The sequence below is a fragment of the Phocoena sinus genome, chromosome 16 (genome assembly GCF_008692025.1).
Source record: "Phocoena sinus isolate mPhoSin1 chromosome 16, mPhoSin1.pri, whole genome shotgun sequence".
Taxonomy (NCBI): Eukaryota; Metazoa; Chordata; class Mammalia; order Artiodactyla; family Phocoenidae; genus Phocoena; species Phocoena sinus.
Window position 1 is genome coordinate 7,639,686 of NC_045778.1, and position 25,744 is coordinate 7,665,429.

The 25,744-nt window shown below is 45.7% G+C and overlaps 1 protein-coding gene across 4 annotated transcripts in view; it reads left to right on the forward strand.

Moving 5' to 3' along the window:
• ACTN2 (actinin alpha 2) overlaps positions 1–25,744 on the forward strand; it is a 76,603-nt gene that overhangs the window by 38,034 nt on the left and 12,825 nt on the right. The window contains exons 5-14 of one of the 4 annotated variants that reach the window (XM_032609115.1): positions 3,327–3,414; positions 5,220–5,298; positions 8,242–8,323; positions 12,601–12,686; positions 14,245–14,337; positions 15,920–16,150; positions 18,616–18,763; positions 20,618–20,768; positions 22,415–22,523; positions 24,204–24,344. In XM_032609115.1, coding sequence (XP_032465006.1) covers positions 3,327–3,414; positions 5,220–5,298; positions 8,242–8,323; positions 12,601–12,686; positions 14,245–14,337; positions 15,920–16,150; positions 18,616–18,763; positions 20,618–20,768; positions 22,415–22,523; positions 24,204–24,344 — 1,208 coding nt within the window. Of the gene's footprint in view, positions 1–3,326; positions 3,415–5,219; positions 5,299–8,241; positions 8,324–12,600; positions 12,687–14,244; positions 14,338–15,919; positions 16,151–18,615; positions 18,764–20,617; positions 20,769–22,414; positions 22,524–24,203; positions 24,345–25,744 lie in introns of those variants that run through there. The other 3 variants (XM_032609116.1, XM_032609117.1, XM_032609118.1) reach the window with 3 other exon arrangements.

A 25,744-nucleotide genomic window follows, 5' to 3' on the forward strand; every position in this document is an offset into this window, starting at 1 on the left:
AAAGGAATGTACTTAAGGGTGGTCTGACTTATCCAACCAGGCAGTCTCCTCTAACTTTGTCACCTAGAAGGCAACCACGCACCCAAATGGTCAGGCCTGGGAGTGTGGTTCATAATTCTGTCCAGGAATTTACTTATGCCCTCTAAAAATCAAACTAAGATATAATGATATTAAAACCTCAAGAATTCAGGCTCAGAAATAACAGCCAGCTCGAATTCATGAAGAGTCTGAATTTGAAAACTTTCCTACAATGTACTCTTATTAAAGTACGTTTCTTTCATGCTAGTGAAAATAATAATCTGCTTTTTAAAAGTTCCTGCTTTATTAACGAAGAATAGTTTGTAATCATTCTATCAGTTTTGTATACTTCGGCACTTAAATATTACAGAGGTGAGCTTGACCTCAGGTTTTCTTCTGATTGGTTACAGATTTCAAATTGTGATAATACTAATTGAAAACTTAATTCTATTTCAAATGTAACTGTGAATGGTGTGATCCATTAGAGGTTCCCCAATTTATTATCTATGTGCTCAAGATAAGATAATCAAAGCATAGTATTTCATAAAACATCATGATAGAAAGATATACTAATCTGCTTTTCAAAAGACTGAGAAATAAACATTCAAAAGTGTGATATCACTGACAAGGTGCTTAAATCTCTTCAAGCAGAAGTCTTCCAGTGTCCCACACAGCAGATGAAGTTAGTTTGCTAACTTATATTTTTATTTGTTTTACTTCCGTGGGGTCATTTCTTAACAACCTCACTTAATTTCTGTAAATCTACAGAAAAATTTTCTAATTTATTTTGATGATGTATATTATGTAGGAAAATGACATTGTTATTAAACTGAATTCTTTGAGGAGCCAGTCTCCGTCAACAGAATGATGGACCTCTTCGAAGAAGGGAAATGAGAGATTGACATACCTGTTGGTGAGGGCAGTGCAGAGATGCCCAAGTAGATGGGGCTTCTTGGTGCATCCTATGGTTTTTCATGATGGAATAACCAATGACATTACCTATTTATGACATGCTTTTTATATATATATCCACCATCAGGGTTTATATATCCACCATCAGGGTTCTTCTGTGTGTGGACTTCTCAGGTTTAACCTACACCTGCGGGGGCAGGGCGGAGGTACCACAGTCATGTACTATTTGGCACAGGCTTGTAACCTTTTGCTGAATGCCTCAGAATGGACTTGGGGTGGGAGAGAGTCAGCTTTGTTAGAGTAGCCAATTCAATAAGGAAAAAACTTTGTTCAACATTCATAGCATAAGAGTGTTCAGACGTATTCAGAAAGAAATTAAGTGAAACTCAATGACTTATAAATCTAAGCTTAAGTGGCAGTTGTAAGCTTGTATTGATCTACATTACCTCTGTTTACTTTTCTAATCTAAGTGCCATTTAAACTTTATAAAAAAGTTTGGATTATTTCCTCCTGTTATACTTCTTCTTACTAATTCCGTTCGCCAGGACCCCAAAGGCAGGCAGTTGTGTGTATAGCAGAACAGCTGGGTATGGAGTTCCATATTTCGATATCTATACCAGTTAATATTTTAATAAAGTCTTAGAACTTTCAGTCGTTTTCCTTAACAGGAATTTGGTAGATAAGAGACATGATCAGGAATCATTCAGATTATTCTTAGAGCATGTGGAAGTTTGCGAGGGGCAGGGTAGGTATTTCATATGGGTTATGGGTCAAAGAAAAATCTGAACTAGAAATGGAAAATTTAGATAAATAATTACAGAATTCTTACTTTGATTTGAAAAAATCAACTTAAGCTCTTACTGAAATGGAAGGCCAGGTCCCAATGTTGGTTAGGAGTCCACATGTTCATAGGAGCTTTCTAAATTGTTAAGATTGTTAAGATGTAAATACAAGCAGAATCCCAGTTATGTAAGTGGCTTTGAGGAGCTGTTTGGATGTATAAAACTTTGGGTCAAGCAAGTGCCAAGATGTGCCAAGATGGTGTTAGAAGTTGTCTTAGTCTGTTCAGGCTGCCATACAAAATACCATAGACTGAGTAGCTTAAACAACAGAAATTAATTTACTCACAGTTCTGGAGCCTGGAAGATCAAGATCAGGGTGCCAGCATAGTTAGTCTCTGGTGAGGGCTCTCTTCTTGGCTTGTAGATGGCTGCCTTTTCTCTGTGTCCTCACACGGCAGAGAAAGAAAGGGAAGGGAGAAGGAGAGTGGAGGGAAAAGAGAGAGAGGGAGAGGGAGAGAGAGAGAGATTGAGCAAGCACTCTGCTGTCTCTTCTTATAAGGGCACTAATTCCATCATGAGGGCCCCACCCTCACAACCTCATCTAACCCTAATTACCTCCCAAAGGCTCCATATCTAAATATCATCACATTGGGGGTTAGGGCTTCCGTCTATGAATTTTCGGGGGACACAGACATTCCATCCATAGCAGAAATGCAAGAGATTTGTTGGGGGAAATGCCTGTGGAGGATAAGGGTGGGGAGAAGCAGGAGATGGCAGAGCCCCTTCAGGCATAGCGCCTGGCTGACACCCGTGCTGGGGAAGGAAGAGCTTGAGAAAGAAGAATCTGATTCTGCAAAGTGGTCCTCAAGCAGGGTCAGCGGGCCAATGGGGAGTTCTTCAGCCTCAGTTGCTCTCAGAGGAGTCCCATGTGTGGCAGGAATGGCCCAGCTCTGGTGCCCCTCCCTCACTCAGTCTGTGGCTGGAGTAGCCCTGAAGAAGTGTGGCCTCTGGGGAATGCAGGGGAGGATTCAGAGTGTGGCAGCTGGGACATCAGTTCTGTCCTGTGTTCCCTGCAGCAGGACATCTGAGCAGCACGTCTTCATGGCTGCCACAGGGGTGGTTGCTTTCTTAACTTGGTCAGAACCCAAGTGGCCAAACTTGGAATTTGCCAATAAAAGCCTTCAAGTATTTTAAAATCACTGGGTAAGGGAATACATTTCAGACACAGTGGCCTCTGTGAATTCCAGTTACCTAAGAATATAAATTATAATTGAGATAAATGACAGGATAGTTAGGTCATAAATTATGCACATTAAAACAAATTTTCATCCGAAAGGTACGTTAGCAATAACCCTGAAGTCCAGTTTTGTATTCATCATGTCATAACTTGCTGTAGCTCCTGCACTGTCCTTTTCAAGTCCCTTCAAGTGGCCTCAGAAGTCAGTCCCTGGGAGCAGGGTTCCAGCTCCATCCTCTTGCAGAGACTGGAGAAGAGAGGTTGCCTTTGGCGTTGGCCCCCTGGGAGGTCTCTTTAGCAAGTGACTAGAAGTTGGGTGAGTGAGCAGTGAGGGTGAGTGTTTCCCTGTGGACACTTTTTCTTGGCTGTCATTACAGAAACCTCTGCCAAAGAAGGTCTGCTGCTTTGGTGTCAAAGGAAGACCGCTCCTTATAGAAATGTGAACATTCAGAACTTCCACACCAGGTGCGCAACCAGGGCCCTGGGGTCCTGGTATTCTCTTTGGAATCCGGGTTGGCAGGGAGAACAATGTTTATTTACTTCTGTGTCTCCTCCTGTCTGACACGTGTTTTCTGTATGTAGTAGAGCTCAGGCTCTAGAATGATTGATGTTTAGGGTCTCTCAGGGGAAAACGTTGAATTAAGGTTTGGGAGGCTGGCACTGTTTATAAGTGAGTGTCATGCAGGGATGCGGCAGGGATGGATTCTCAGTGACAAGGAGACACCGTAGCAGGGTCTGCGTATCCTACATACGAGCTCTACCCCGTCCCTCCTCTCTGTCGTGCCCCAAAGATGCTTCATCAGTGAGCTTTGTAGGCTGGGATTGGAGAGAAGTAGGCAAATCATGTTTGAAAAACCGTAGGGAACTGGATGAAGGAAATCCAGATATAACCTCAGAGCATGATATTGTCCCTTGCTGCAGTCTTTTTCTTGTGCAGATCTTTTGTCAGGTGTTTATATTTTCTCCCTCTGTGTGGTGGGTTACCCGTGAATATAAATGGGTCCCTGGCCCCCATAGATCAGAGAAAGGAAATGAAGGATATGGGGCTTCCCTGGTGGCGCAGTGGTTGAGAGTCCGCCTGCTGATGCAGGGGACACGGATTCGTGCCCCGGTCCGGGAAGATCCCACATGCCGCGGAGCGGCTGGGCCCGTGAGCCATGGCCGCTGAGCCTGCGCGTCCGGAGCCTGTGCTCCTCAACGGGAGGGGCCCCAACAGCGAGAGGCGGGCGTAGTGCAAAAAAAAAAAAAAAAAAAAAAAAGAAATGAAGGATATGGACGAGCTACCAGGACAGACTGGGGAGGTTATCTAGGTAGATAAGTATTATTAGGTCCTGAGCCACGCCCTGAGTGCACACAGGTGAGGAGGAGGCTTCCTGTTCGTACATCACATGCCATCGGGGTGTGGGACCTGCTGGGTGAATGTCTCAGGGCCCAGCCAGGCCTCCCACTCACCTTCTTGCTTTTCTTCTTCTGGACCAAGATGGGCCCAAGCCCTTCGACAGTGTGGCCCCAGGGGCCTCCTTCTTCCCCGACCCTTCGAGGCACAGGCTCCTGGCCTTCAGTGAACCCGCTGCTCATCAGTTGGGAGCTCGTAGCCTGGGGGTGTCTGGGAACAGTGAGCGCTGGTGTCTCTGGGCAGACAGACTGGAAATCCAAACCCTCCCTGCTAAGTCCCTCAGCGGCTTACACGTCTTTGCCTTTAGAAGAAGAAATCCAAAACAAAAAGGAACCTTATGAAGAAAGATAGAGGAGAACCGGGGAGTACTGAGTATACTAAGGAGTGTGCTCTTGGAGGAAAGTGTGTCCTGGGCATTTCTGGGTGGATGTCCTTGTGTCTGTCTGTTGGGCAGACTCTGGGGGTCAGGTCTAGAATGGAGACTTGGAGAAGAGAGGAGAAAGCCGGGCCTGCTGGGCACTGAGGGAGGTGGGGGACAGTAGGGGGCATCTTCCCTCCAGTCCCTGCCAGTTCTCCCAGCACAGCACAGACCGGGACAGGACACGGCGGGGGTGGGGGGAGGTTAGGGGGAGTCCCCGGCAAGAACGGGCCTGAAGCTGTAGATGGAAAGGAGACTGGTAGGGGGGTGGCAGACCCTGGGAGGGAGGTGAGAGTCCAGGGAAGGGGCCAGGGTGTCACTGGGTGGGGGAGGGAGGGAGGTACCTGGGGCCCCAGGTCCGAGATTTCAGGCCAACGTCTGACCAAGGTCAGCCCCTTGCTGCTGCCTGTCCATTAACCCGTGTTCCTGTTCCTCCCGACCGTGACCGTCGTGCAGCTGGAAAGACGGCCTTGGACTCTGTGCACTCATCCACAGACACCGGCCCGACCTCATTGACTACTCAAAGCTGAACAAGGTCATTTGCGGGGCCCGGCATGCTGTGTCCGCCCTGCCCCCAGCATGTCATCCTGGAAGTGAGCCTATTGGCATTGAACTCACACCAACACCTAGGCTGCTGCCAGCATGCCCTCCCAGCTAGCCTGGCACGGGATGAAAACAGGAAGGGTGGCGGGAAAATGCTCACCTGTTATAATTAGGGTAGGACAAGACCCAAAGCCAAGTCACCTTTTTGCCCACATTATGATATGTTTGTTGATTTGGCTTGATTTCCTACGAAAGCTTTTACACATGTTTCTCAGAGATTTTACATTCCCAGGTTGTAAGTATGAGAAGTGAAGTGTCTGTTTTGCTGCAGGGCGGGCGGGCGGTGGGGAGAAAGGTTCAAATACCCCAAACCTTCTTTTTAAATTCCTCTTACCTTTTCTGAAGGATTTAGTTGCTGACATATTTACTTAGTTGTTTCTCACACAAGGGATGCTTATCTTGCTATTGATACAAGGTATTAGTTGCACCCTTAGAAAAGAAGTTTGGGGGATTTTTTTTTCTCTCTCTCTTTTCAGAAAATTCAACTTAGGGAACTTATGTTTTCAGCTGAGGAAACTTTCATTCTCCCTTTAAGCTTAAGCTTTATTGTGCTTAAGTTTCAAATCGTCTGCACATTCTTTCTTTAAAAGTAGTTTGCACATGTGATCTGTGATGAAGAAAAGAAATCCTGGCCTCTTCTAAATCTTGTGGTGGACAATCCATCTGTCCTAGAAATAATGCCGTGTAAAGACTTAAGATGGAAGGTGTTGCCCGCCCCATGACCATTCCTGCCAGGAATAGTGGGACACATTTCCTCTGGTTGCTGGTGTGCTTCCTTGGCCGTGCACCTCGTGTCGCTGTGTTTGGTGTGGAATCCGGTCCTGCTGCATGCTGCCCTCCCCGTGTGGCACAGGGGGTAGTAGGAAGAGTGTCCTGGCTTTTGCCACCTTTGCAGTTGTCACGTGCTCACCACCCTTCCCCTGGCCTCTCTCCACTGACGACAGGATAGCACATGAAAAATGTACTTGTATCCTGAGGATGAGAGCTGCCGTACACGAATGGAAGGTTGCCTAAGGAAATGGGGCAGCCAGAGTTGCTCGACTTCCCCAAGCATATATTCTCATCCCTGAGTTATTTTGAAATGTTTCAAACATAGAGACGGTGTATATTTTTTTCAGTTACTCTTTATCTCATTTGCAGAATGAAGGGATTATACTAGATAGACCTCATTTCATTAGCAGTTTATAACGGTCAGTTTCTATTACAAAAAGTCAACAGACGGGGTAATTGGCCACCTATGATGGGTGGAAAAATGATAATAATTAACCATAGCAGTGAATACTTCTATAGCTCTAGATTAGACACTGTTAATAAATAAGTATATGTTTATTGTATATATGTATTAATATGTGTTACATATGTGGATATTACATATATTAACGTTTTATATACATATATGTATGTTAATATTAATACATATATTTTATGTATGGTATACATACACAGTCATTCAATCTTCAAAATGTACAGTAAACTATATAATATCATGCATCTATAAAGGAGGTACTAATTATCCCAGTTTTACAGATGAAGAAGGGAGGAATTCTTTAATCTTCCCAGGGTCACATACCAGTAGCTGAGCCAAGAAAACACTTAATTGCTACATTTTATCTAAGTTACAGTGTAAGTGACATAGCTTTCACAAAGACTCAGAATCATTACTCTGTTTTTAATGCTGAAAATTTTCTTATATATTAAGAACAAAAAGGAACTTTTACTCAGCTATTTGGTTTTCTAAACATTTGCATAAAGTATGCAGGTAAGACTCACCTTATTATATGGCTGCTTTTAGTGAAATGATTATATGCTTTGTTAAAATAACATGGAGTTGAAGAAACATTTTGCCTGAGATGATAGTAAACTCCGAGAGGCCAGGAAGCTTGCTTTGGTTTCTTCCTTGAGCACCGAATGTTTTTGAAGCCTCTATGTTTTAGATGTTTCACTGTATTAAAATGATTGTGCTTACTGCAAGTCATTGCAGTTTCTGAAATGTTTAAATGGCTTTGATGTTAAAATTCATTACAGTCATCCCTGTACTAACACTACTTTTCATTTTGATTTTTCTGTCTTACATACCCCCATCCCATTTCAGATTCACAATTCTTAATCTCTTTAGAAGATTAAAACAGGAAATGTTAAATACCTCTTTTAATTTTTCAGTATTTCACTTATACACCTCTGGTTCAATGTCTTTTGTTACGTTACATATATATTTAACCAGCTTTACCGTGGAAGACAAATGCAATCGGACGAACAAAAATTTCTTCACAATTTTCTTTTATAATGTTAAGTTTCTTTAATTTCTTGTGGTCTTTAACATCCTAGAAACCTAACTTTTGCTCTTTGTAGCCATCTTGTAATATTCTTTAGTGACCTAGAAGTTTCACCTAAACATGCTGAAAGCAGCGTGTTTTCTTATATTTAAAACAAAAATAAACAAAGTTAGTGTGGTACTAAATATTCTCCATGATCACGTTCCAGATGTGGAAAATGTATGTTTCATGCTTCCTTTTGGAATCATCTAGATTTTTGTTACCCAGAGTTGAAGCTCAGCGCTGAGGTATCCAGGTGTTTTTCCATCCATGAGAAAATACCTCACAACTTTCCTTCTAGCTGCACAGTATCTGTTCTCTTCAACCTTTTGCTCACGTTTTATGAAGTTGGAGTGTGCATGGATTGGGTGATTCTCATGTCATTTTTGATATTTCTCTAAACGTTTGAAATGTTTGGGAAAATATAAGAAGGAAGATATTATCCTATTATGGTTATGTGTGGATGGGAAAGTTTCCTCCCCAGAATGAGGTATATAAAAAACAGTTGTAAGTCCTGCTCAAAAAAATATGCTAAAAAGCTGGTTGTGCTGTTTTCCATGCAGGATGACCCAATAGGAAATATCAACTTGGCCATGGAAATTGCAGAGAAGCATCTGGATATTCCCAAAATGTTGGATGCTGAAGGTGAGATGAAAATTGTGTTTTTTGGCTTACAGAAAATCTGTTGCCTCCCTATGTTACGACCACACACAAAGACCTGTAAACGTTATAGCCAGGTTACATCTGAAGGACTTAGGATTCCTAAGAAGTTTCTGTCATTGGCCTCGTGAATATTAGAGAATTTCATATGTAGCTTTTGCTCAAAATTATTTTCTAGAGTCCTGCTCAAAACCAAGCCAGCAAAACTACAATGAAAGGGTTGGGTAAAAGGTTCAGCTTTGGCAAAGAAACAGAATGCTTTGGTTTGTGATTTTTCAATGGAAAGCTTCCCTGTTTTTATTTTAACAACATTTTTCCTTTTTAAACCACATAGAAATTTAACAAATAAATCTCCTTGTTCTTTAAGACTCCACAAGGAAAAAAATGCTTCCTTCCAACTGGAAGTCATAGAATCTCAGTCTAGACTATGGAGCGGTCATTCATCATGTGCCTCTCAAACTTTCACGTTTCATTTTTAATTTGTCCAAATTAAATTTAGTTTTGTTAGAGCTAGAACCTCTCCATATTTTGCAGCTTTAGGGGCCCTCATGCTGGAGACTAGTTTCAGTACCTCTTGTGCCCTTTATCTGAGATGAGTTCATGTGAGTTTCGCCCTGGCACAGCATTTAAAGCACAGATACGTGGAGACCATTCCTTCGTTTCACTTATGCATAAGTCACCTCTCACTCAGCAGACGCTTACCGAGCACCTACTACGTATAAGACCCTGGAGATGCTGTGATGTATAAGGCAGGGCCCGGCCCTCAAGGACTTATATTACTGTGCTCGTTGTTAATATTATTCTCTGTCGGCTCATTGCTTCTGCTAATTAGCATTGTTGGGGAAAAGCAAAGACCTTGATTCTAGTCAGTTGTCAGTCTTCTGTTCCTCCTTATTTTTGGTGACTGCATCATGGCTGCTGTACCAAATCACCACAAAGTATAGGTGGCTTTTGAAACAACAGAAGTTTATTCTCTTGTAGTTCTGTAAGCTGTAACTCTGAAATCAGGGTGTTGGCAGGGCCATGCTCCCTCCGAAGTCTGTAGAGAAGGACCTTTCCTTGCTTCTTCCAGCTTCTAGAAGCCCCAGGTGTTCTTTGGCTCGTGGTAGCGTCACTCCAGTCTCTGACTCCGTCTTTACATGGTCATCTTCCCTCTGCGTCTGTCCCTGTGTCTTTTTCCCTCTACTTATGAGGACACCAGTCATCATGGATTAAGGCCACACCTCGTTCCAGCACAACCTCATCTTAACTTGATCACGTCTGCAAAGACCTACTTCCGAATAAGGTCCCATTCACAGGTACCAGGAGGTAGGACTCCACCTATCATTTTGAGGGACACAGTGCACCTGAGACAGTAGTCTGTCAATTAGGATTCTAATTTTGCCCGTTTGTTAATTTACTCATTTTATCAAACACCTGTATTATTGGGTGTTGAACACACTTGAATATGCTCTTCAGAATCTACTTCTTTCAGAAACTCTTTAGAGGGAGAAAGACAATAAAACAGTGAAGTTGCCACATAGGAAAATACCTTTTCCTTCTTGTCTGTCCTCTCTGCACTAAGTTTGCATTTGGGTGCTCTGCTCTGTCCTTTGACCTTTCCATTCGATAAATAACTACCCAGAGTTTTCCACTTGAGTCAACAGCTAGGATACTGAAGGCGAGAAAACAGGCGACATTTAGTAAATTCATCTCTCCGTTCATTGATGCCTCCCTGATTTCCTACAGTTGAGGGTGAGCTCAGGATTACTGTCATGATTACTCTGGGAGGCTAACCATCCTCTTGTTCCTGGGTTTCCCTTAGTCTGTGAGTCCTGGTCTGGGCGTGTGTTCTGCTTATCCTCTGAGTGGATGGGGTGCATTAGCACTATTCATTTCTTGCTCCCTTGTGACACATCCTTATTACTATTATTACTATTATCCTTATTACTTTTCTTTTTCTTTCCTTTTTAATGGCTCAGAAAAATGCTTGCATACAATATTTTCTTTGCAGAGCAATTTCTGTAAGAGTCTTCTGGTGAAAGAGTTATGAACTTGACTGACTTGGGTGAGGGGCGAGCTGTGGTATAAGCAACTCCCCAGTAGATCAGCCCCCCCATTTGTTAATTACCCTTTGCATCTTTGCCACCTGCACCCGGACTTACCTTCCCCACAGCTTCCTGTGAATGTGTTCTTACTTCTCCTGCTCTTTTACTGTAATGTCTTATACTGGTCTCCTCCCCTCAGATCACTTAATCCCTTTGGCGAATCCTTGCCTCTCCACCGCCTGCCGCGGTTGACCTTACTTCCTGGCATTTGTGATAGTCTCTGAACCCTAAATGGGGATTTTGAAGTGGCTAATTGGGCTGCTCACCCATAAACCTGTAGTGAAAACTGGTGAAACTCTTCCTCATCTTAACTACTTGCATGCTTTTTTTTTTTGCGGTATGCGGGGCCTCTCACTGCTGTGGCCTCTCCCGTTGCGGAGCGCAGGCTCAGCGGCCATGGCTCATGGGCCCAGCCGCTCCGCGGCATGTGGGATCTTCCCGGACCAGGGCACGAACCCATGTCCCCTGCATCGACAGGCGGACTCTCAACCACTGCGCCACCAGGGAAGCCCCCCTTGCATGCTTTTTAAAAGGTTATGAAAACTGTTTCTCTATTTTCCTCCCTCCGGTGAGTACTGGTTGTAGATTTGTGGGTGCTCGTGTTCTGTGTGGACTTGCAGGAAGGACCTTCGCTGACCCCTGGGCCCTCCATCTGTCCAGAGAGCGAAAGTCCTGTTGCGTGCACTCTGCGGAATTCTGGAGGTCCAACTCCGGCCATGGATGTGACTTCCTTGCTAGTTTAGGGCTCTTCTGAGCTGGCTGTGCCCTTCTCTTTGGCGGTTCTTAGAAGTGCACACAGAGTAATGACTTTGCAAATGTGACTTCTTTGATTTGAGCCAAAGTTTGAGCAACACAAGTGTGTGGGGCTGCTGGGGGAAGATTCATGACCGTGGCCTCTCTGAGGCAGCCCTTAGCAGGAGCCTGCTGCTCTCGGAACATCTGAGCAGTTAACCTTTTTTCCACACAGATTTAGTATACACCGCCAGACCCGAAGAGTCATAATGACTTATGTCTGCTGTCACTATCATGCTTTTGCTGGTGCACAGAAGGTGAGGAGGTAAAACACAAGTCACCACTCATCCTTTACCTCTGTGTCTTGATTTTTCTTCAATTGTTTTTCTCTTTTCCCCCCACCGACTCCTCTGAGTAAGGAGACCCGTCTGGTTCTGAGGAGGCAGTCATTTGTCTTTTTCAGTCCAGTTTTCTTTGAAACTTACTTCCTGTCCACGTAGTAGTATGCCATTCATCTTTGTTTTCCAGAAGATTCCATGCTGTTGCACATCCCCACATCCTTTCTATCAATATCCTCTGGAAACCCAATGACTAGGTTTCACCTTAGGGAATTACGCGGCACCTTTTTAACTGCATTCTGTCCAGTGACTGAACTGAATCTGAAGTTAGAACGTAATTCAGCCAAAAATGGGGTGAGGCCAAGGTGAGGAAGGAAGGGTGTGTGTTCCCGTGGTTCTGTTTTCTCTCTTCCTGGTAGCTGTCTCAGCAGCTCATACAAATAGTGGCAAGAGTCATAGTTAATAAGTACAAGCCGTATAGACCCTCCTCTTTAGATGCTTTGTTACTCTGGGTAGCTTCTAGCAATGGCATGGCAAGTATGTATAGAAGGATTAGGAAACATGCCATCTTCAATGAACTTCATCCCCACACAAGCCAGGGCCGTGCACAGAGCAGAAAGCCAAGGATTGTGAGGGCGGGGGCGGGGTGTGGCATCCAAGATGGGGCCAGAGAGGTCTGCGTGTGTCCCCGCATCTTGCAGAGGGACACACATTGCTCACAGCCAAAGTGGCAGATGACCTGATCCAGTCAAAAGACAGGAAGACGGGGCCGCCCGGGTCCTTAGGAAGTGGTGACCAGCTCTGATAGGCAGCCCATGGGCTCCCATAGGAATGCCTCGCCTACACTTTAAAAAAAAAGCCATCCAGGGTAGGGGAGGAGGGAAGCCCTTGGTTTGATGATGTGAAAACAAAAAAACATGCTGGTTGAAAGCATTCTGTTCACGAGTGTGTCAGTTCTGTACAGGCTTCCTGCGGGTCAGGGTTGTGGGCCCGAGGAACACAGAAAGTCAAGTGTAAACCAGTTCGTTCTTCCCTTTGTTCACCCTGGTTTCTGCTCTTCATCTGTGCGTGTGTCTGTTTTCTGTGTTATTTTTCCCTCCCTCAGACATTGTGAACACTCCCAAACCCGATGAAAGAGCTATCATGACATACGTTTCCTGCTTCTACCATGCTTTCGCGGGCGCGGAGCAGGTATTTAACCCTCGTCCATCCGGTTGCCGTGCTGCCCTTGTGCATTGGTTTTAGTTGTGTGGGCGTGCGTGTGCATACCTGGGTGTGTGTGTGTGCACTTCACATCTTACCTTGGACTCTTTCTAAGTGGCTTGTAATGACCTAATATGGCAAGTTCCAAACTGCGAATGCTTTTGTAGTTAACAGCTTTACCCTTAGACGGTTCTGAAGTGTTCTTAGCTCTCTGTCTTTCTAAGATATTGCTCTTATCTCATTAATCAATGGTGGGAAACATTTGTGCTTCAGGAAAAAACAAGGGCCATGAAAATTGAGCCACACTGATTGAGCGGTGAAGGGGGACTTGGACAAGGAGAAGTGAACGCCTTTCCAGGGCCCCTGTCCTGTTCTCCGCCTGGAGATTGCCTTCACTGTTCAGTGACGTGTTCAAGCATCTTACGAGATGAATCTTAATTTAACTGAAATAGTGAAAGTCTAACAGTGTTAAAACCTCAAAAAAATTTATACTCCTTAAGATAAACAGCCTGAGGGACATCATGGGTGGATGTCCCTCTGCTTTCCCGCGTTCCCCTGTTTCTGCTTCCTGTCCCTCCCCCTGTCTCTACTTGCAGAGTCCTGAGAGATGGGGTTGGACAGAGTATGTGTCATTTCTGTGATCTCTTTAAGACCATCACTGGGGGACTTCCCTGGCGGTCCAGTGGTTAGGACTCTGCGCTTCCTCTGCAGGGGTTGCGGGTTCGACCACTGGTTGGGGAACTAAGATTCCACAAGCCGCCTGGCAGGGCCAAAAAAAAAAAAAAAAAAGAGACCATCACCAGCAAACAATGATAACTGGAAATCGGCCCCTACTAGGGCTTCAGAGGCAAGGCTGGGGGCCAGGCTGCAGGCCCGGAAGCCGGACGGATCTCAGGGTCACGGTTTAAGGCACTTGGCCCTTCCTGGCTCAAGCTCCCCACAAAACAATGATCGGGAGTTATTGATACCTCAACAGCTACTCACATGGGTTAAACAAAGTATTAAAGCAGGTTCTGCCCTGTGGAAGGATCCCATCTAGCACATTCGATGTATTCATTTCAGGAATGAATACGTAGCGGCCCTCGTGGACTCAGTGCAATGACAGATATACATTCAGGATCCAGTCCTGTCTGCTTTGATTTCCAAAGGCTAATGTAACTCAGAGAGTTCTCTCTCTGTAGTTTTGAGGTTGGCAGGGGGCTCAGGTGGACGCCCAGGGACCGTTGTTTCCTCAGCCCATCAGTTTCTGTTACTAACTTGCTTGATGTTTCACAAAGCTCGTGTTTGCGACTAATGCTATTTCCCTGTTACTCGCTACAGTATATTCAGCCTGCCATGTAAGTCTGTGTGAAAACGGTCCCAAAGGTGTGAAATGACCCATAGTGTGAACGAGCTGTGCCCTCAGGCTTACCCCACCCGAACCCAGAACCTGCACCAGTTACAGCACATGCTGCCTCCCTGGTCACCCCCTGCCCTGCCACCTTCCGCCTTGTGTATGCACGTCCCTGTCGACAGAGCCGTCCTGTTTACCTATTGTGTTTTACAGGCCGAGACAGCGGCTAACAGGATATGTAAGGTTCTTGCTGTGAATCAAGAGAATGAGAGGCTGATGGAAGAATATGAGAGGCTAGCAAGTGAGGTAAAGGAAACGGGTCCCCGCAGTCCTGTCCATCCCCACCCTGAGGGTGAGGCACAGAGGGTGAACACGGATTGTCAGTGTTGGTTTTTTTTTTTTTTTTGCATTTTTCATCTCAGACAGAATAAAAGTAGGAAAGTACACTCGCTCTCAGGGGTTGTTCGTCTTGGTTAATTACTGGCACAAAGGTAGTGCTGCTGGTCTTTCCAAGCATTGCAAGGCACAGAGGTAGTTTGCATGTTACAAAACATAAAATGTGATTCCATCCTCAGCTCTGCACCTCCGGGGTCGGGCTCCCCTAGATGACATTGTGTTCCTTGTTTTTTTCCTGCTTCATCGGCTACTGACATCACGTAGGGTGAGCTCTGTATTCAGAATCCCAGCTCCATGCGGTGACTCAACATCTAAGGAACATGCCAGTGAGACAAGGCTCAGCCTTGTGTGTGTGTTTAAATACCTAGAGGGAACCTCGGGAGAGGCAGAGCCCTCCGTCCAAGACATTTGAGCATGAGTTTCCAGGATGCCTTTCTACAGCTCTTCAGCTAGATTTCTCAGTTAGAATAGCACTTTCCATGTTGCTTTTCTTTTTGTTCTTATTATAGTATAAATCTTAACTAAGCAGGATCTGAGTGAGGTCCATAGCCACCTTCTCTCTGGATTGAACTCAATCACAGTGACAATGTCAGAGACTAAATAATGTTTGCTCTGACTTACTTTGGCTGATACTTGGTCTGTACTTTGCAAAGCATCAGGACACTGGGAATCAGTCTTCCCAAGTAGTGGTGTATATTAGTCCAAGCTAATGATACTGTTTATGTTTCCTGCTGCTATGGGAAAATTCCATTTGGCAACATTGTTTAATGCCAGTGATCGACGTCAGGGTTGAAGTATGACCAGGACCGAAGGACAGATGCTCCTCAGTGATGATAGCCTTTCTTTTCCTACTTGGTCCTTCATTTATACCCCTCAAACAGACTATGCAGGGCCTTTGTAAGGCCTTGGTAGTAATTCAAGAGAAGGGGGTGTACTTCATCCTTGGAGTCACTGCCATTTTCACTTTCATCCTGTGGATTTCCTTGAAAGCTAGCTATTAAAATAAAATATACTTTGGCATTGAGTCAGTCTCAGATTCATGATACTTTCATCTCGTAAGTAGACCCGTTAGGTTTGAGCTGATTTAAACTAGAAATACATTTTGAGTTAAACCCAGTTCTTTCCTGATTTTATTCCACCATGTTCCACCACGTGAGGTTTTTGTTTTCTCATTTGAAAGCTCCATCCAGCATTTGTCTGCTAATGTCTGGTCCCCGAGTTTCCTGTAAATGTCCCATTTTTGTAAAACATGACTCGTGCTGACTCTGAATTTTCGACCTGTGCGTGGTGTCATTGGGGCGATGCTGAGTGGCCCTGGGGGGGGCACAGAAGTTTGTATTTATGCCCTCCTTCCAGTCAGATTTCCGTAATCTCGGGAGCATTCAGTCAATCCATTCCCAATCGTTCGGTGCCTCTGTTTTTTAACCAGGGGGGGCAGTTTGCTGGTGTTTTCAGCAGTTTTTTTTTTTGTGTGTGTGTGTTTTGGGAACAGCTTTTGGAATGGATTCAGCGCACGATCCCCTGGCTAGAGAACCGGACCCCTGAGAAGACCATGCAGGCCATGCAGAAGAAGCTGGAGGACTTTCGGGATTACCGCCGGAAGCACAAGCCTCCCAAGGTGCAGGAGAAGTGCCAGCTGGAGATCAACTTCAACACCCTGCAGACCAAGCTGAGGATCAGCAACCGGCCGGCCTTCATGCCCTCTGAGGGCAAGATGGTGTCGGTGAGTAGCCCCCTGGCCCCGGGGCAGCCCCCCGTTTTCTTTTTTCTTTTCCCAAAGTCCTTCCTCTGATGGGCCACTGAGAAGAGGCACTGACTGTAATTCTGGCCCTGTGACCACTTCCTTCTGGATACTTTTCTCCCTGCCGTCAGGCAGTTCTTGACCCTCACTGCTCTTGGTGCCTCACGCAGAACAGGCCTCTGACAAACACCTAATGATGACGGTCCCCTTCCTCTCCTCCCCGCCTCTAGGTGGACCAGCATCTAGATCGCAGGCCCTCTGTTCCCTCCTGTCACCATCTCCCCGATTCACCTTCTCCAGGCCTCAGTCCCATATTTACATCCCTCTTTGCATCATCAGTTTCTCCCGCTCTGCTGAAGCTTTCACAGCCGCATAGGAAGCGCTCTAGCATCTGCCAGACGAAAATGAAAACCTCCTATGACTCCACACCTCCCTGCAGCACCTGTCCTGTTTCTCGTCTCCCCTTCGTAGCAGGACATCTAGAGAGAGTTCTTTATGGTACTGGTTTTTGGTCGCTTCCCGTTCCTTTATGTCTTTTACTCTTCAACCTGCAGTAAGTAATCCGGCTTCCGTCCACCCTAAGACAGATTGTTCTGTTCAAAGTCAACGGCGTTCGTGTTGACAACCTAGTGGTCACTTTTTTTTTTTTTTTTTTTTGTGGTACGCGGGCCTCTCACTGTTGTGGCTTCTCCCGTTGCGGAGCACAGGCTCCGGACGCGCAGGCTCAGCGGCCATGGCTCACGGGCCCAGCCGCTCTTTCGGCATGTGGGATATTCCTGGACCGGGGCACAAACCCGTGTCCCCTGCATCGGCAGGCGGACTCTCAACCACTGCGCCACCAGGGAAGCCCCGTAGTGGTCACTTTTATTTTCATGTTCGCCGTGGCTGTAACCATGGCCTTCTTCTTGAAACTCCTTCCACCCTTGAACTTAGCTGAGTTCCTCCCACCTGACCACCGAGTCCTTCCCGTCGCTGTTCACAGCTTTGCCTCCTCCTGTCCCTGGGCTGTATGTAGGTGGATGGTTTGTGGGTACAGGGATGCTGACCTTCTTCTCTGTCTTGATACCTGCAGGTGACCTCATCCAGGCCCGTGGCTTTAACTACCAGCTGTAATGGCAACACCTCCCAAATTTTACATCTTCAGCTCTGATTTCTCCCCCAGTTCCAGGTTCATAGAGTCGCTTGGATGTCTCAAAACCTAACATCCAAGAGTTCTCCCGCAGTGATCTCTGTCTTAGTAAATAGCATCACCATCCCCTAAGTTACTAAAGCCCCAACCCGAGGTGTCATCACTGATCCTCCTAGTCTGTCCCTTTCTTGTACCTGGTTCCTCAGCCAGTGCCACTGGCTCTGCGTCCAGATTATATCTTAAGTCTGAGCAGCCCTTCAGCTGCTGTCGCCTATGCTAAGCCACCAGTGTCTCTCCTTCAACCTTGCAGTAACCCTCTCACTTGCTTTTCTTGTTCTTTTTCCCCTAAAATGCATTCTCTACGTAGCAGCTGCCGTCATCTTTTTAAAATATAAATCAGAGCGTGTCTTCTTTCTTCTCAGAACCCTCCAGTGACTTCCCTAAATACTAAGAATAAGATCCAGATTCTTTATCTGGGATCCGATGTGGTCTGACCCCACGGCCACCCTGCTGACCATGTCTCTGGCTGCTCTACCCCTCACCCACTATGCGGCCGCCGCGCCTGCTGTGGTCCTTCCCCTACGTGGAGCGCACCCCGTCCTCGGGCCTTTTAGCTCGTCCCCCACTCCATCACATACCTGGCTTTTCCATGAGTGAGGTCTGGGCTCCAATGCCACCTCCTCAGAGGAGTCTCCTCTCAGTAACCCACCTAAAGGAACTGCCCCGACTGTGCTCTCATCAGCATCACTTGACCATGATTTGTTTTTCCTTCAGAGTGTATCGCTATCAGAAATAGGAATTACACTTGTTGTTGAATGCCTTATTTAATGTCTTTCTCCCCCAACAATCATGAAAGCTGCACAGGGGCCCAGGGAACTTTACAGGTGCTGTTGTTCACTCTTATATCCAAGGCTCTCACTGTGCCTGGCACGTGCGTGATGCCGGGGAGACGGTTAATGGCTGACTGAACCCCGTCGCTGAGTCAGAGTCATTTTGGGCTGAGTCGCTGTGAGGCTTCATCTTCTCGTAGCCAGAAAATTAAAGCCCCGTTAGCCTTTGTCCACATCCGGAGAAGCATCAGGTTAAATGTTCGCCGATGAGAACCATCTTAGTTCTAAAAGGGTGCAGTGGTAATGAAGATGTTTAGAAGCCAAAACATTTGAATGGCTATTTGGGGCGGGTGTGGAGGCACAGGGGTGAGGGAAAGACAAGAAGACACAAAGGAAAACACTGTTTGACGTGGTGGAGGGGATTCATAGAGAGGCACAGGAGGCCAGGGCGTAACGGACGCGCCTTCGCCGGTCCCCACCCATCCCAGGACATCGCGGGCGCCTGGCAGCGGCTGGAGCAGGCGGAGAAGGGCTACGAGGAATGGCTGCTGAATGAGATCCGGAGGCTGGAGCGCGTGGAGCACCTGGCAGAGAAGTTCCGGCAGAAGGCGTCCACTCACGAAACCTGGGCCTACGGTGAGTCCACAGGATGCGGTGGGGCTCCTGGAGAATTGGGCCTGAGCTATGGACAGAGCCCCATGTGCGGTGACCACTGTCCCTGGCGCCTGTGACCCTGCGGGCAGCTGCCCTCGCCCCTCTCTCGTCTGCTGTCCCAGGTACTGTGGTTCTTCAAGAGGTGGGTGTGGGGAATTCCCTGGCGGTCCAGTGGTTAGCACTCGGCGCTTTCACTGCCATGGCCCGGGTTCAATCCCTGGTTGGGGAACTAAGATCCCGCAAGCAGCGTGGCACAGCCAAAAAAAAAAAAAGAAAGGGAGGTGAGTATGAAGATGGATGTTTTTATAAAACAGGACTCACAATGCGTTCTTCCCACACTTACCTGCATAGGGTATCCGCCTCCTCCTGACTCCCCCGCTTTCTTCTATCTGATTCCACAAGCATCTGTTCATTCCCTAACTGCGGGTCAGACAGCCCTGGCCCAGACACTAGCTTCTGCTGATAGAAGGTTTATTAAGTGCCGCAAAGCAACATAATTGCCCACTTAGAAAATCTGCTTGGAAAGGAAGAACACGAGGTGTGATTTTCTATAGTCTTAACTCCTTTGTTTCACTTAGATTCATCTACTCCTTTCAGGCCTTGCAGACATACATGTTTCCATGGCCGTGATACTATGGTCATGATTTTTTTGGCTCTGCTGTTTGCTGAGGTTAAAGAACAAAACATTCACCTCATTGCATGGTAATCTATTTCGAGAGAGGGCAGGGAGGTTCCCCTCATCCCTTGGGTCCCTTTTGCTTTCTTGCTGCTTGATTGTTGGTGTTGCTCAGCGAGACGGTCACAGGCACAGACATGCGGTTGATACTTTCCAGCTGTGGGCCTTGGATGCATTCTCACCTCTCAGGGCCTCAGCGTCCTCTCCAAAGTGGAATAACAATCATACCTCCCTCACAGGGTTTTGATGAAGACTTAATGAGTTTGTATTTATAAAGTAGTAAAATTGGTATCTGGCAGATGGTAAGTGCTGTGTTGTCATTAAACATGTGAACATTTGCTTTCCATGTCTAGCTTTGTGGAATTAAATTCTTAAAGGTCATCAACCAGGGAATAAAAATGGGTCCAGTTATAACCACAGCAGTTGCTTAACTTAGGAAGTATTTGTGGGGAAATAGGTGGAGTTTCGGAGAGAAATTTTTCTAATGTTATTACATAAAAAATCACAAGCTGGGGGCTTCCCTGGTGGCACAGTGGTTGAGAGTCCGCCTGCCGATGCAGGGGACACGGGTTCGTGCCCCGGTCCGGGAAGACCCCGCATGCCGTGGAGCGGCTGGGCCCGTGAGCCATGGCCACTGAGCCTGTGCGTCCGGAGCCTGTGCTCCGCAATGGAAGAGGCCACAGCAGTGAGAGGCCCGCGTACCGCCAAAAAAAAAAAAAATCACAAGCTGCATTTAACCACATTAAAAGAATAAAGCTTTCAAACAAAAAGAATTGGAGTAAAGGTTGAGCCAATGGGCAGACAAATAGAGTACAAGTGTTTTACCTAATAATCCTAGGTAATTTCTGTGAGCTAATAATTACTAACTTAACTGAGCATCTCACGGGAAAGTCAGATACTTGTTTCTTAGGTTTATCACAGACTTGTTATTTAGAAAGTGCTCAGCGTGCTTTCCGCCCTGTATTTGTAGACACGAGCTTTCAGAACACAGAGGGACTCGGGGCCTTAGCAGAGTGACAGCCTGAATTCCAATTGAAATGTGGCCTCTGCCTCTCGGGGCTGTCCTTCTTTCCTCCTCTTGGTTCTATGGAATCACCCAGTACTTTGCATAGAGGCTGAAGTGTGACAGCACTCACATTCCCTTGCTACAACCATTGCAGGCAAAGAGCAGATCTTGCTGCAGAAGGATTATGAGTCGGCGTCTCTGACCGAAGTCCGGGCTCTGCTGCGGAAGCACGAGGCATTCGAGAGTGACCTGGCGGCGCACCAGGACCGCGTGGAGCAGATCGCGGCCATCGCGCAGGAGCTCAAGTACGTGCTCTGTGTGGGTGCCAGTGCTGACATTGAGCCCTGGGTCCAAGCGAGGACTCGGTGGAGAGCTTCCCCAGGCATTCCCAGAGAGGGGCAGGGGAGCTTGCCTTTCCTGTCCTGTCCTAGATGTATCCATAGAACCAAGCCAGAGGACCCTGTGACGGGATTGGTCCTGTTTTTTGTTTTTGTTTTAATTGAAATATAGTTGATTTACAGTGTTGTGTTTGATAGTTTCAGATGTACAGCAGAGTGATTCAGTTATACATATATATATGTATTCTTTTTCAGATTCTTTTCCCTTCTAGGTCATTACAAAATACTGAGTACAGTTCTCTGTGCTACACAGTAGGTCCTTGTTGACAACCCAATCAAAAAATGGGCAGAAGATCTAAATAGACATTTCTCCAAAGAAGACATACAGATGGCCAACAGGCACATGAAAAGATGCTCAACATTGCTAATTATTAAAGAAATGCAAATCAAAACTACAATGAGGTACTAACTCATACCAGTCAAAATGGCCATCATCAAAACGTCTACAAATAATAAATGCTGGAGAGGGTGTGGAGAAAAGGGAACCCTCCTACACTGTTGGTGGGAATGTAAATTGGTGCAGCCACTATGGAAAACAGTATGGAGATTCCTTAAAAATCTAAAAATAGAGTTGCCATATGATCCTGCAATCCCTGGGCATATTTCTGGAGAAAACTAAAATTCAAAAAGATACATGTACCCCTGTGTTCATAGCAGCACTATTTACAGTAGCCAAGACATGGAAACAACCTAAATGTCCATTGACAGATGTCCATTGACAGATGAATGACAGTCTTGCTTTCATCTTAACTAAAAGGGTGTTTACATTTTGTCCAGGATTCAAACTTTTTACCCCCAGAGATAATAGGTTAACCATCTAGTCGAGAATCTGCTTGAATGGTAAGTTCAAGTTACTTCACGTCACAGAGATCCCGTTAGGAGGTACAGACGGGGCTGGAGAGGAAGAGGGACTACGGAGTGAGAAATCATTTTGTTCCTGCTGTCACACGAATGGCATAAGACGAGTTGGAATCTTTGTCAGAAGAGGGAGGACTCTGTCCTGCCAGGCTCAGCGTCCCAGTGCCCCTCCTGGACGTGGTGCCCCATCCAGCCCTGTGCCCTTTGAGGGCAGCCAAGGACACGAAGGGGTGCAAGCTGATCCCTCCCTCCCTCCCTCCCTCCCTCCCTCCCTCCCGCATGACTCATTTGATGTTCCCATCCCCGTGGCTTCAGCACAGCCCCTGGGACTGTCCTCCAGGTCAGATACTTGGCTGCATTTACAGGTACATCACCACTTAAAAATAATGCACTCCGGAGGCCTGGCCAAGAAAACAAAGGGAGAATAGAGTTAGCCTACTGTGTTGAGAAGACAGCGTTTCTCTCTGTTTAGAAATCTGCTGACCACCAAGAGTTTTACTAATTCTTCTCATGATGTAAGGGAATAGTGATCATGTTTGCGATGGTGATGATGAACAAAACCCTGAAATACCCTGCCAGTTCCCCATCAGATCTTTTTTTTTTTTTTTTAAAATTATCATCTGTTTATTTTGAGCCCATGTCCACTTTTATTCACGTCATCTGGGAAAGTCAATCTTTATTTTCCCTTCTGATAGTGAACTGGACTATCACGATGCTGTGAACATCAATGATCGGTGCCAGAAAATCTGTGACCAGTGGGACAGGCTGGGAACGCTCACTCAGAAGAGGAGAGAGGCCCTGGAGGTGAGTCTCCAAGCCACCTGTTGGCACGAAATCTTTTAATAGGGGCTCTTTCAGTAAGTTACTGTTACTTTGTTTTTCTGTGGTGTGGTGTGTATAAATCGAAACAGATTATCTAGGGAAGGGAGCTTCTACAGAGAACATGAAAAGTAGGAGAAAGAGGGAAATGGAAAGTTGGTAGTTTTGTACTGTAATTTATCCATACGGCAGTGACGCATCCTTTTGAATTAAAGAAACAAAAGTCCAGTAGTAGTAATGAGATAATGGTATAAACTCATTTTGTGTGAAGTAGTAATGGCAGATAATTCCCCCAGAGTTGTTATCTGAGAGTAAATTGAGCCTTCAATGAGTCAGGAAATCAGGAGGAACGGAAGTTGAGATGTGCAAAGGGAAAATGGCAACACATGTTGAAGTAAGGAAAAATGGATATGAAACAGAATCAGGATGAATTTGGCCTTGTTCAAGTATAAGGCTTGGAGAAACAGCTGGTTTTTAGCTGAACCTCATCGTCTCTCACCACGGAAGACTCAGACGACGTGACAGAAAGAAGCAGTTAGCAGTTTTCTGAGTCTTTTCACCCTGACTCTGATGAAACTTTTAACACATGTGATACCAAGCTTCCTGGATGCCAGCCAGCGGTTAACATATCCACCTAAAGAAAAAGGCTGAGAGAAAGGAAGGACCAGGCATATAACAGAGACAGCTCAAATATTTTAGAACAGGAGGAAAAATGAATCTAATTATGGAAGACTTGAAGATACCAGACGCTTCCGTGCCAGCTCCCCGCCCTGTCTGCCATAGGAAACGCGTAGTACCATTCTCGGTGGTTTAAAGCCTTGTGCTTTCATATGCTCAGAAAGGCAAAGAGGGTCTCTGTGTGAAATCCTGAATGAGGATTTAAGAATATGGAACTGTAGTTCCTTCTGTCTTCTCTAGGCGACTTTTGGGAAAGGCACACTGTTGATTATAAAATGAGGAAGATACCGTGAATTTCCTGTGAACCAGCACGGTTAGGGAATCAGGTCCTATAACTTACAAAGTACTGCTTTAGCCGAAATCAAGTGCCTATATACCCTATGTGGATTCTCAGTTTTCAAAAGAGTAGCATGTGGTAGAGTATTTTAAATACTTTCAGAACAGTGTGACTCTGGATGTTGTTAAATCCGTCTCTTATGCACAAGGCACTTCGGAGACCTGCAGGGCTCAGCCTCATCATTTGAACATCAGTTCATCTTTTGTATACACAAGCTAATGATGAGAGGATTGTGACCATCAAAACGTCAGATAGGGTTTCCCTGGTGGCGCAGTGGTTTGGAATCTGCCTGCTAATGCAAGGGACACGGGTTCGAGCCCTGGTCTGGGAAGATCCCACATGCCGCAGAGCAGCTGGGCCCGTGAGCCACAATTAACTGAGCCTGCGCGTCTGGAGCCTGTGCTCCGCAACAAGAGAGGCCGCGATAGTGAGAGGCCTGCGTACCGCGATGAAGAGTGGCCCCCGCTCGCCACAACTAGAGAAAGCCCTCGCACAGAAATGAAGACCCAACACAGCCATAAATAAATAAATAAATACATAAAAAAAAAAAAAGTCAGATAATAGTTTACTGCTCTGGAGTGCATCTTTACATGTTCAGAGAATTTTTATGATTTAACCTATGATAACACTGGTTTCTATTTGATCTCCAGAGAACTGAGAAATTGCTGGAAACCATCGATCAGCTTCACCTGGAGTTCGCCAAGAGAGCTGCTCCTTTCAACAACTGGATGGAAGGCGCCATGGAGGATCTGCAAGACATGTTTATTGTCCACAGCATTGAGGAAATCCAGGTAACTGAAGCCAGCTCTGTGCTCTCACTGTACCAGAAATGAATTGTAATTTTAAAAACTTAGAGTTCTCTTTTTGGTTTTGTTTCATTTTTTAACTTAAAAAAAAATGTGGTTAGAAAACCCATATTACCCTTCGGCCTTCAGCTTAAAAATGTTTATACCACTCTTTAATGCAACTAAATTAACATCAGCCAGATAGTGGTGACTACATCTAAAAGGGTCTGTTCTTTAAAATGGAATGTGGAATCATACGAGCAAGACAGACATATGCTCTTGGGGTTAGTCACAGCAAGTTATGAGTTTATTGGCTGCTGAGTTAACTACTTTGCAAATGTTTGCATATTACCCCTCATGAAGATCTATAGGGTTTTGCCGGATCATAAAGCATAAGAAGCCACAAATCAGTACCCTCTGCTTCCCACCATCCAAAATGTTCTGCTTTTGATTTTTGCTGGAGCTTCAGATTGTAAATAAGACCTCTAAGTGATCGAGTTAGGGAGGAGCGTTCCTCTCCAATAGCCAGAACCCAATATATTAGAGACCATTGTATACTGAATTTGATGTATAATGGAATATAGAGAAAATACTTTTAGATTCTCTTCTTTCTGTAAAATAGATAGGTCATCGAAAAGAATCCAGATGTAAAGGAAATACTGAAGGTTGGGATTTGAACCCATATCTCCCTGCCAAGGACCATTCTAGAAGGGTTTGCACCGGGGTGTAAGAGGCAAGAAATTTGTTGAACATTGCCTTTGTCTTCTGAAAGAGGCTGTGATGGTGTTTCTTGCATAGACTCTTAAGCAGAGGTTGGCAACCTAAAACCATTTATTTTTGGAATAAGTGAGATGTCTAAGTATGCCTTGGAAGCCATACTTGATGCATGAAGTAGTTTCTCTGTTTAGTGAAAGGTGTGCTAGCAGCTGATCTGTTGTAGCATCTGAACTGAGTGTTAGCTTCGCCCTGGAAGGTGGTCCACGTGGCACCTTCCTACAGCTGAGTATAAAGGGCTGCTGTCTTATACTTTAGGGTCCGAGGGTATAGGGTTGTTAAGTGGAGGTTTTATAAAGCCTGAGGGGAAGGAGTTGGTTTCTGTGGCCTTTTCTTTTAGAGAAAGGGATGTACTTCCTGGTGATCTTTAGGTATAAAGGCAGCAAATGTGAGGTTCTTTTCTTGGGCTATAGGTAAACTTGGTCATTAGAAAGGGCAGCTAATTTAAATTCTTTTTTTTAAGTGTTACTGGGACACAGCCACACTTTTTTTTTTTTTTTTTTTTTTTGGCTACGTTGGGTCTTCGTTGCTGCGCGCAGGCTTTCTCTAGTTGCGGCAAGCGGGGGCTGTTCCTTGTTGTGGTGCACGGGCTTCTCATTGCGTTGGCTTCTCTTGTTGTGGAGCACAGCCTC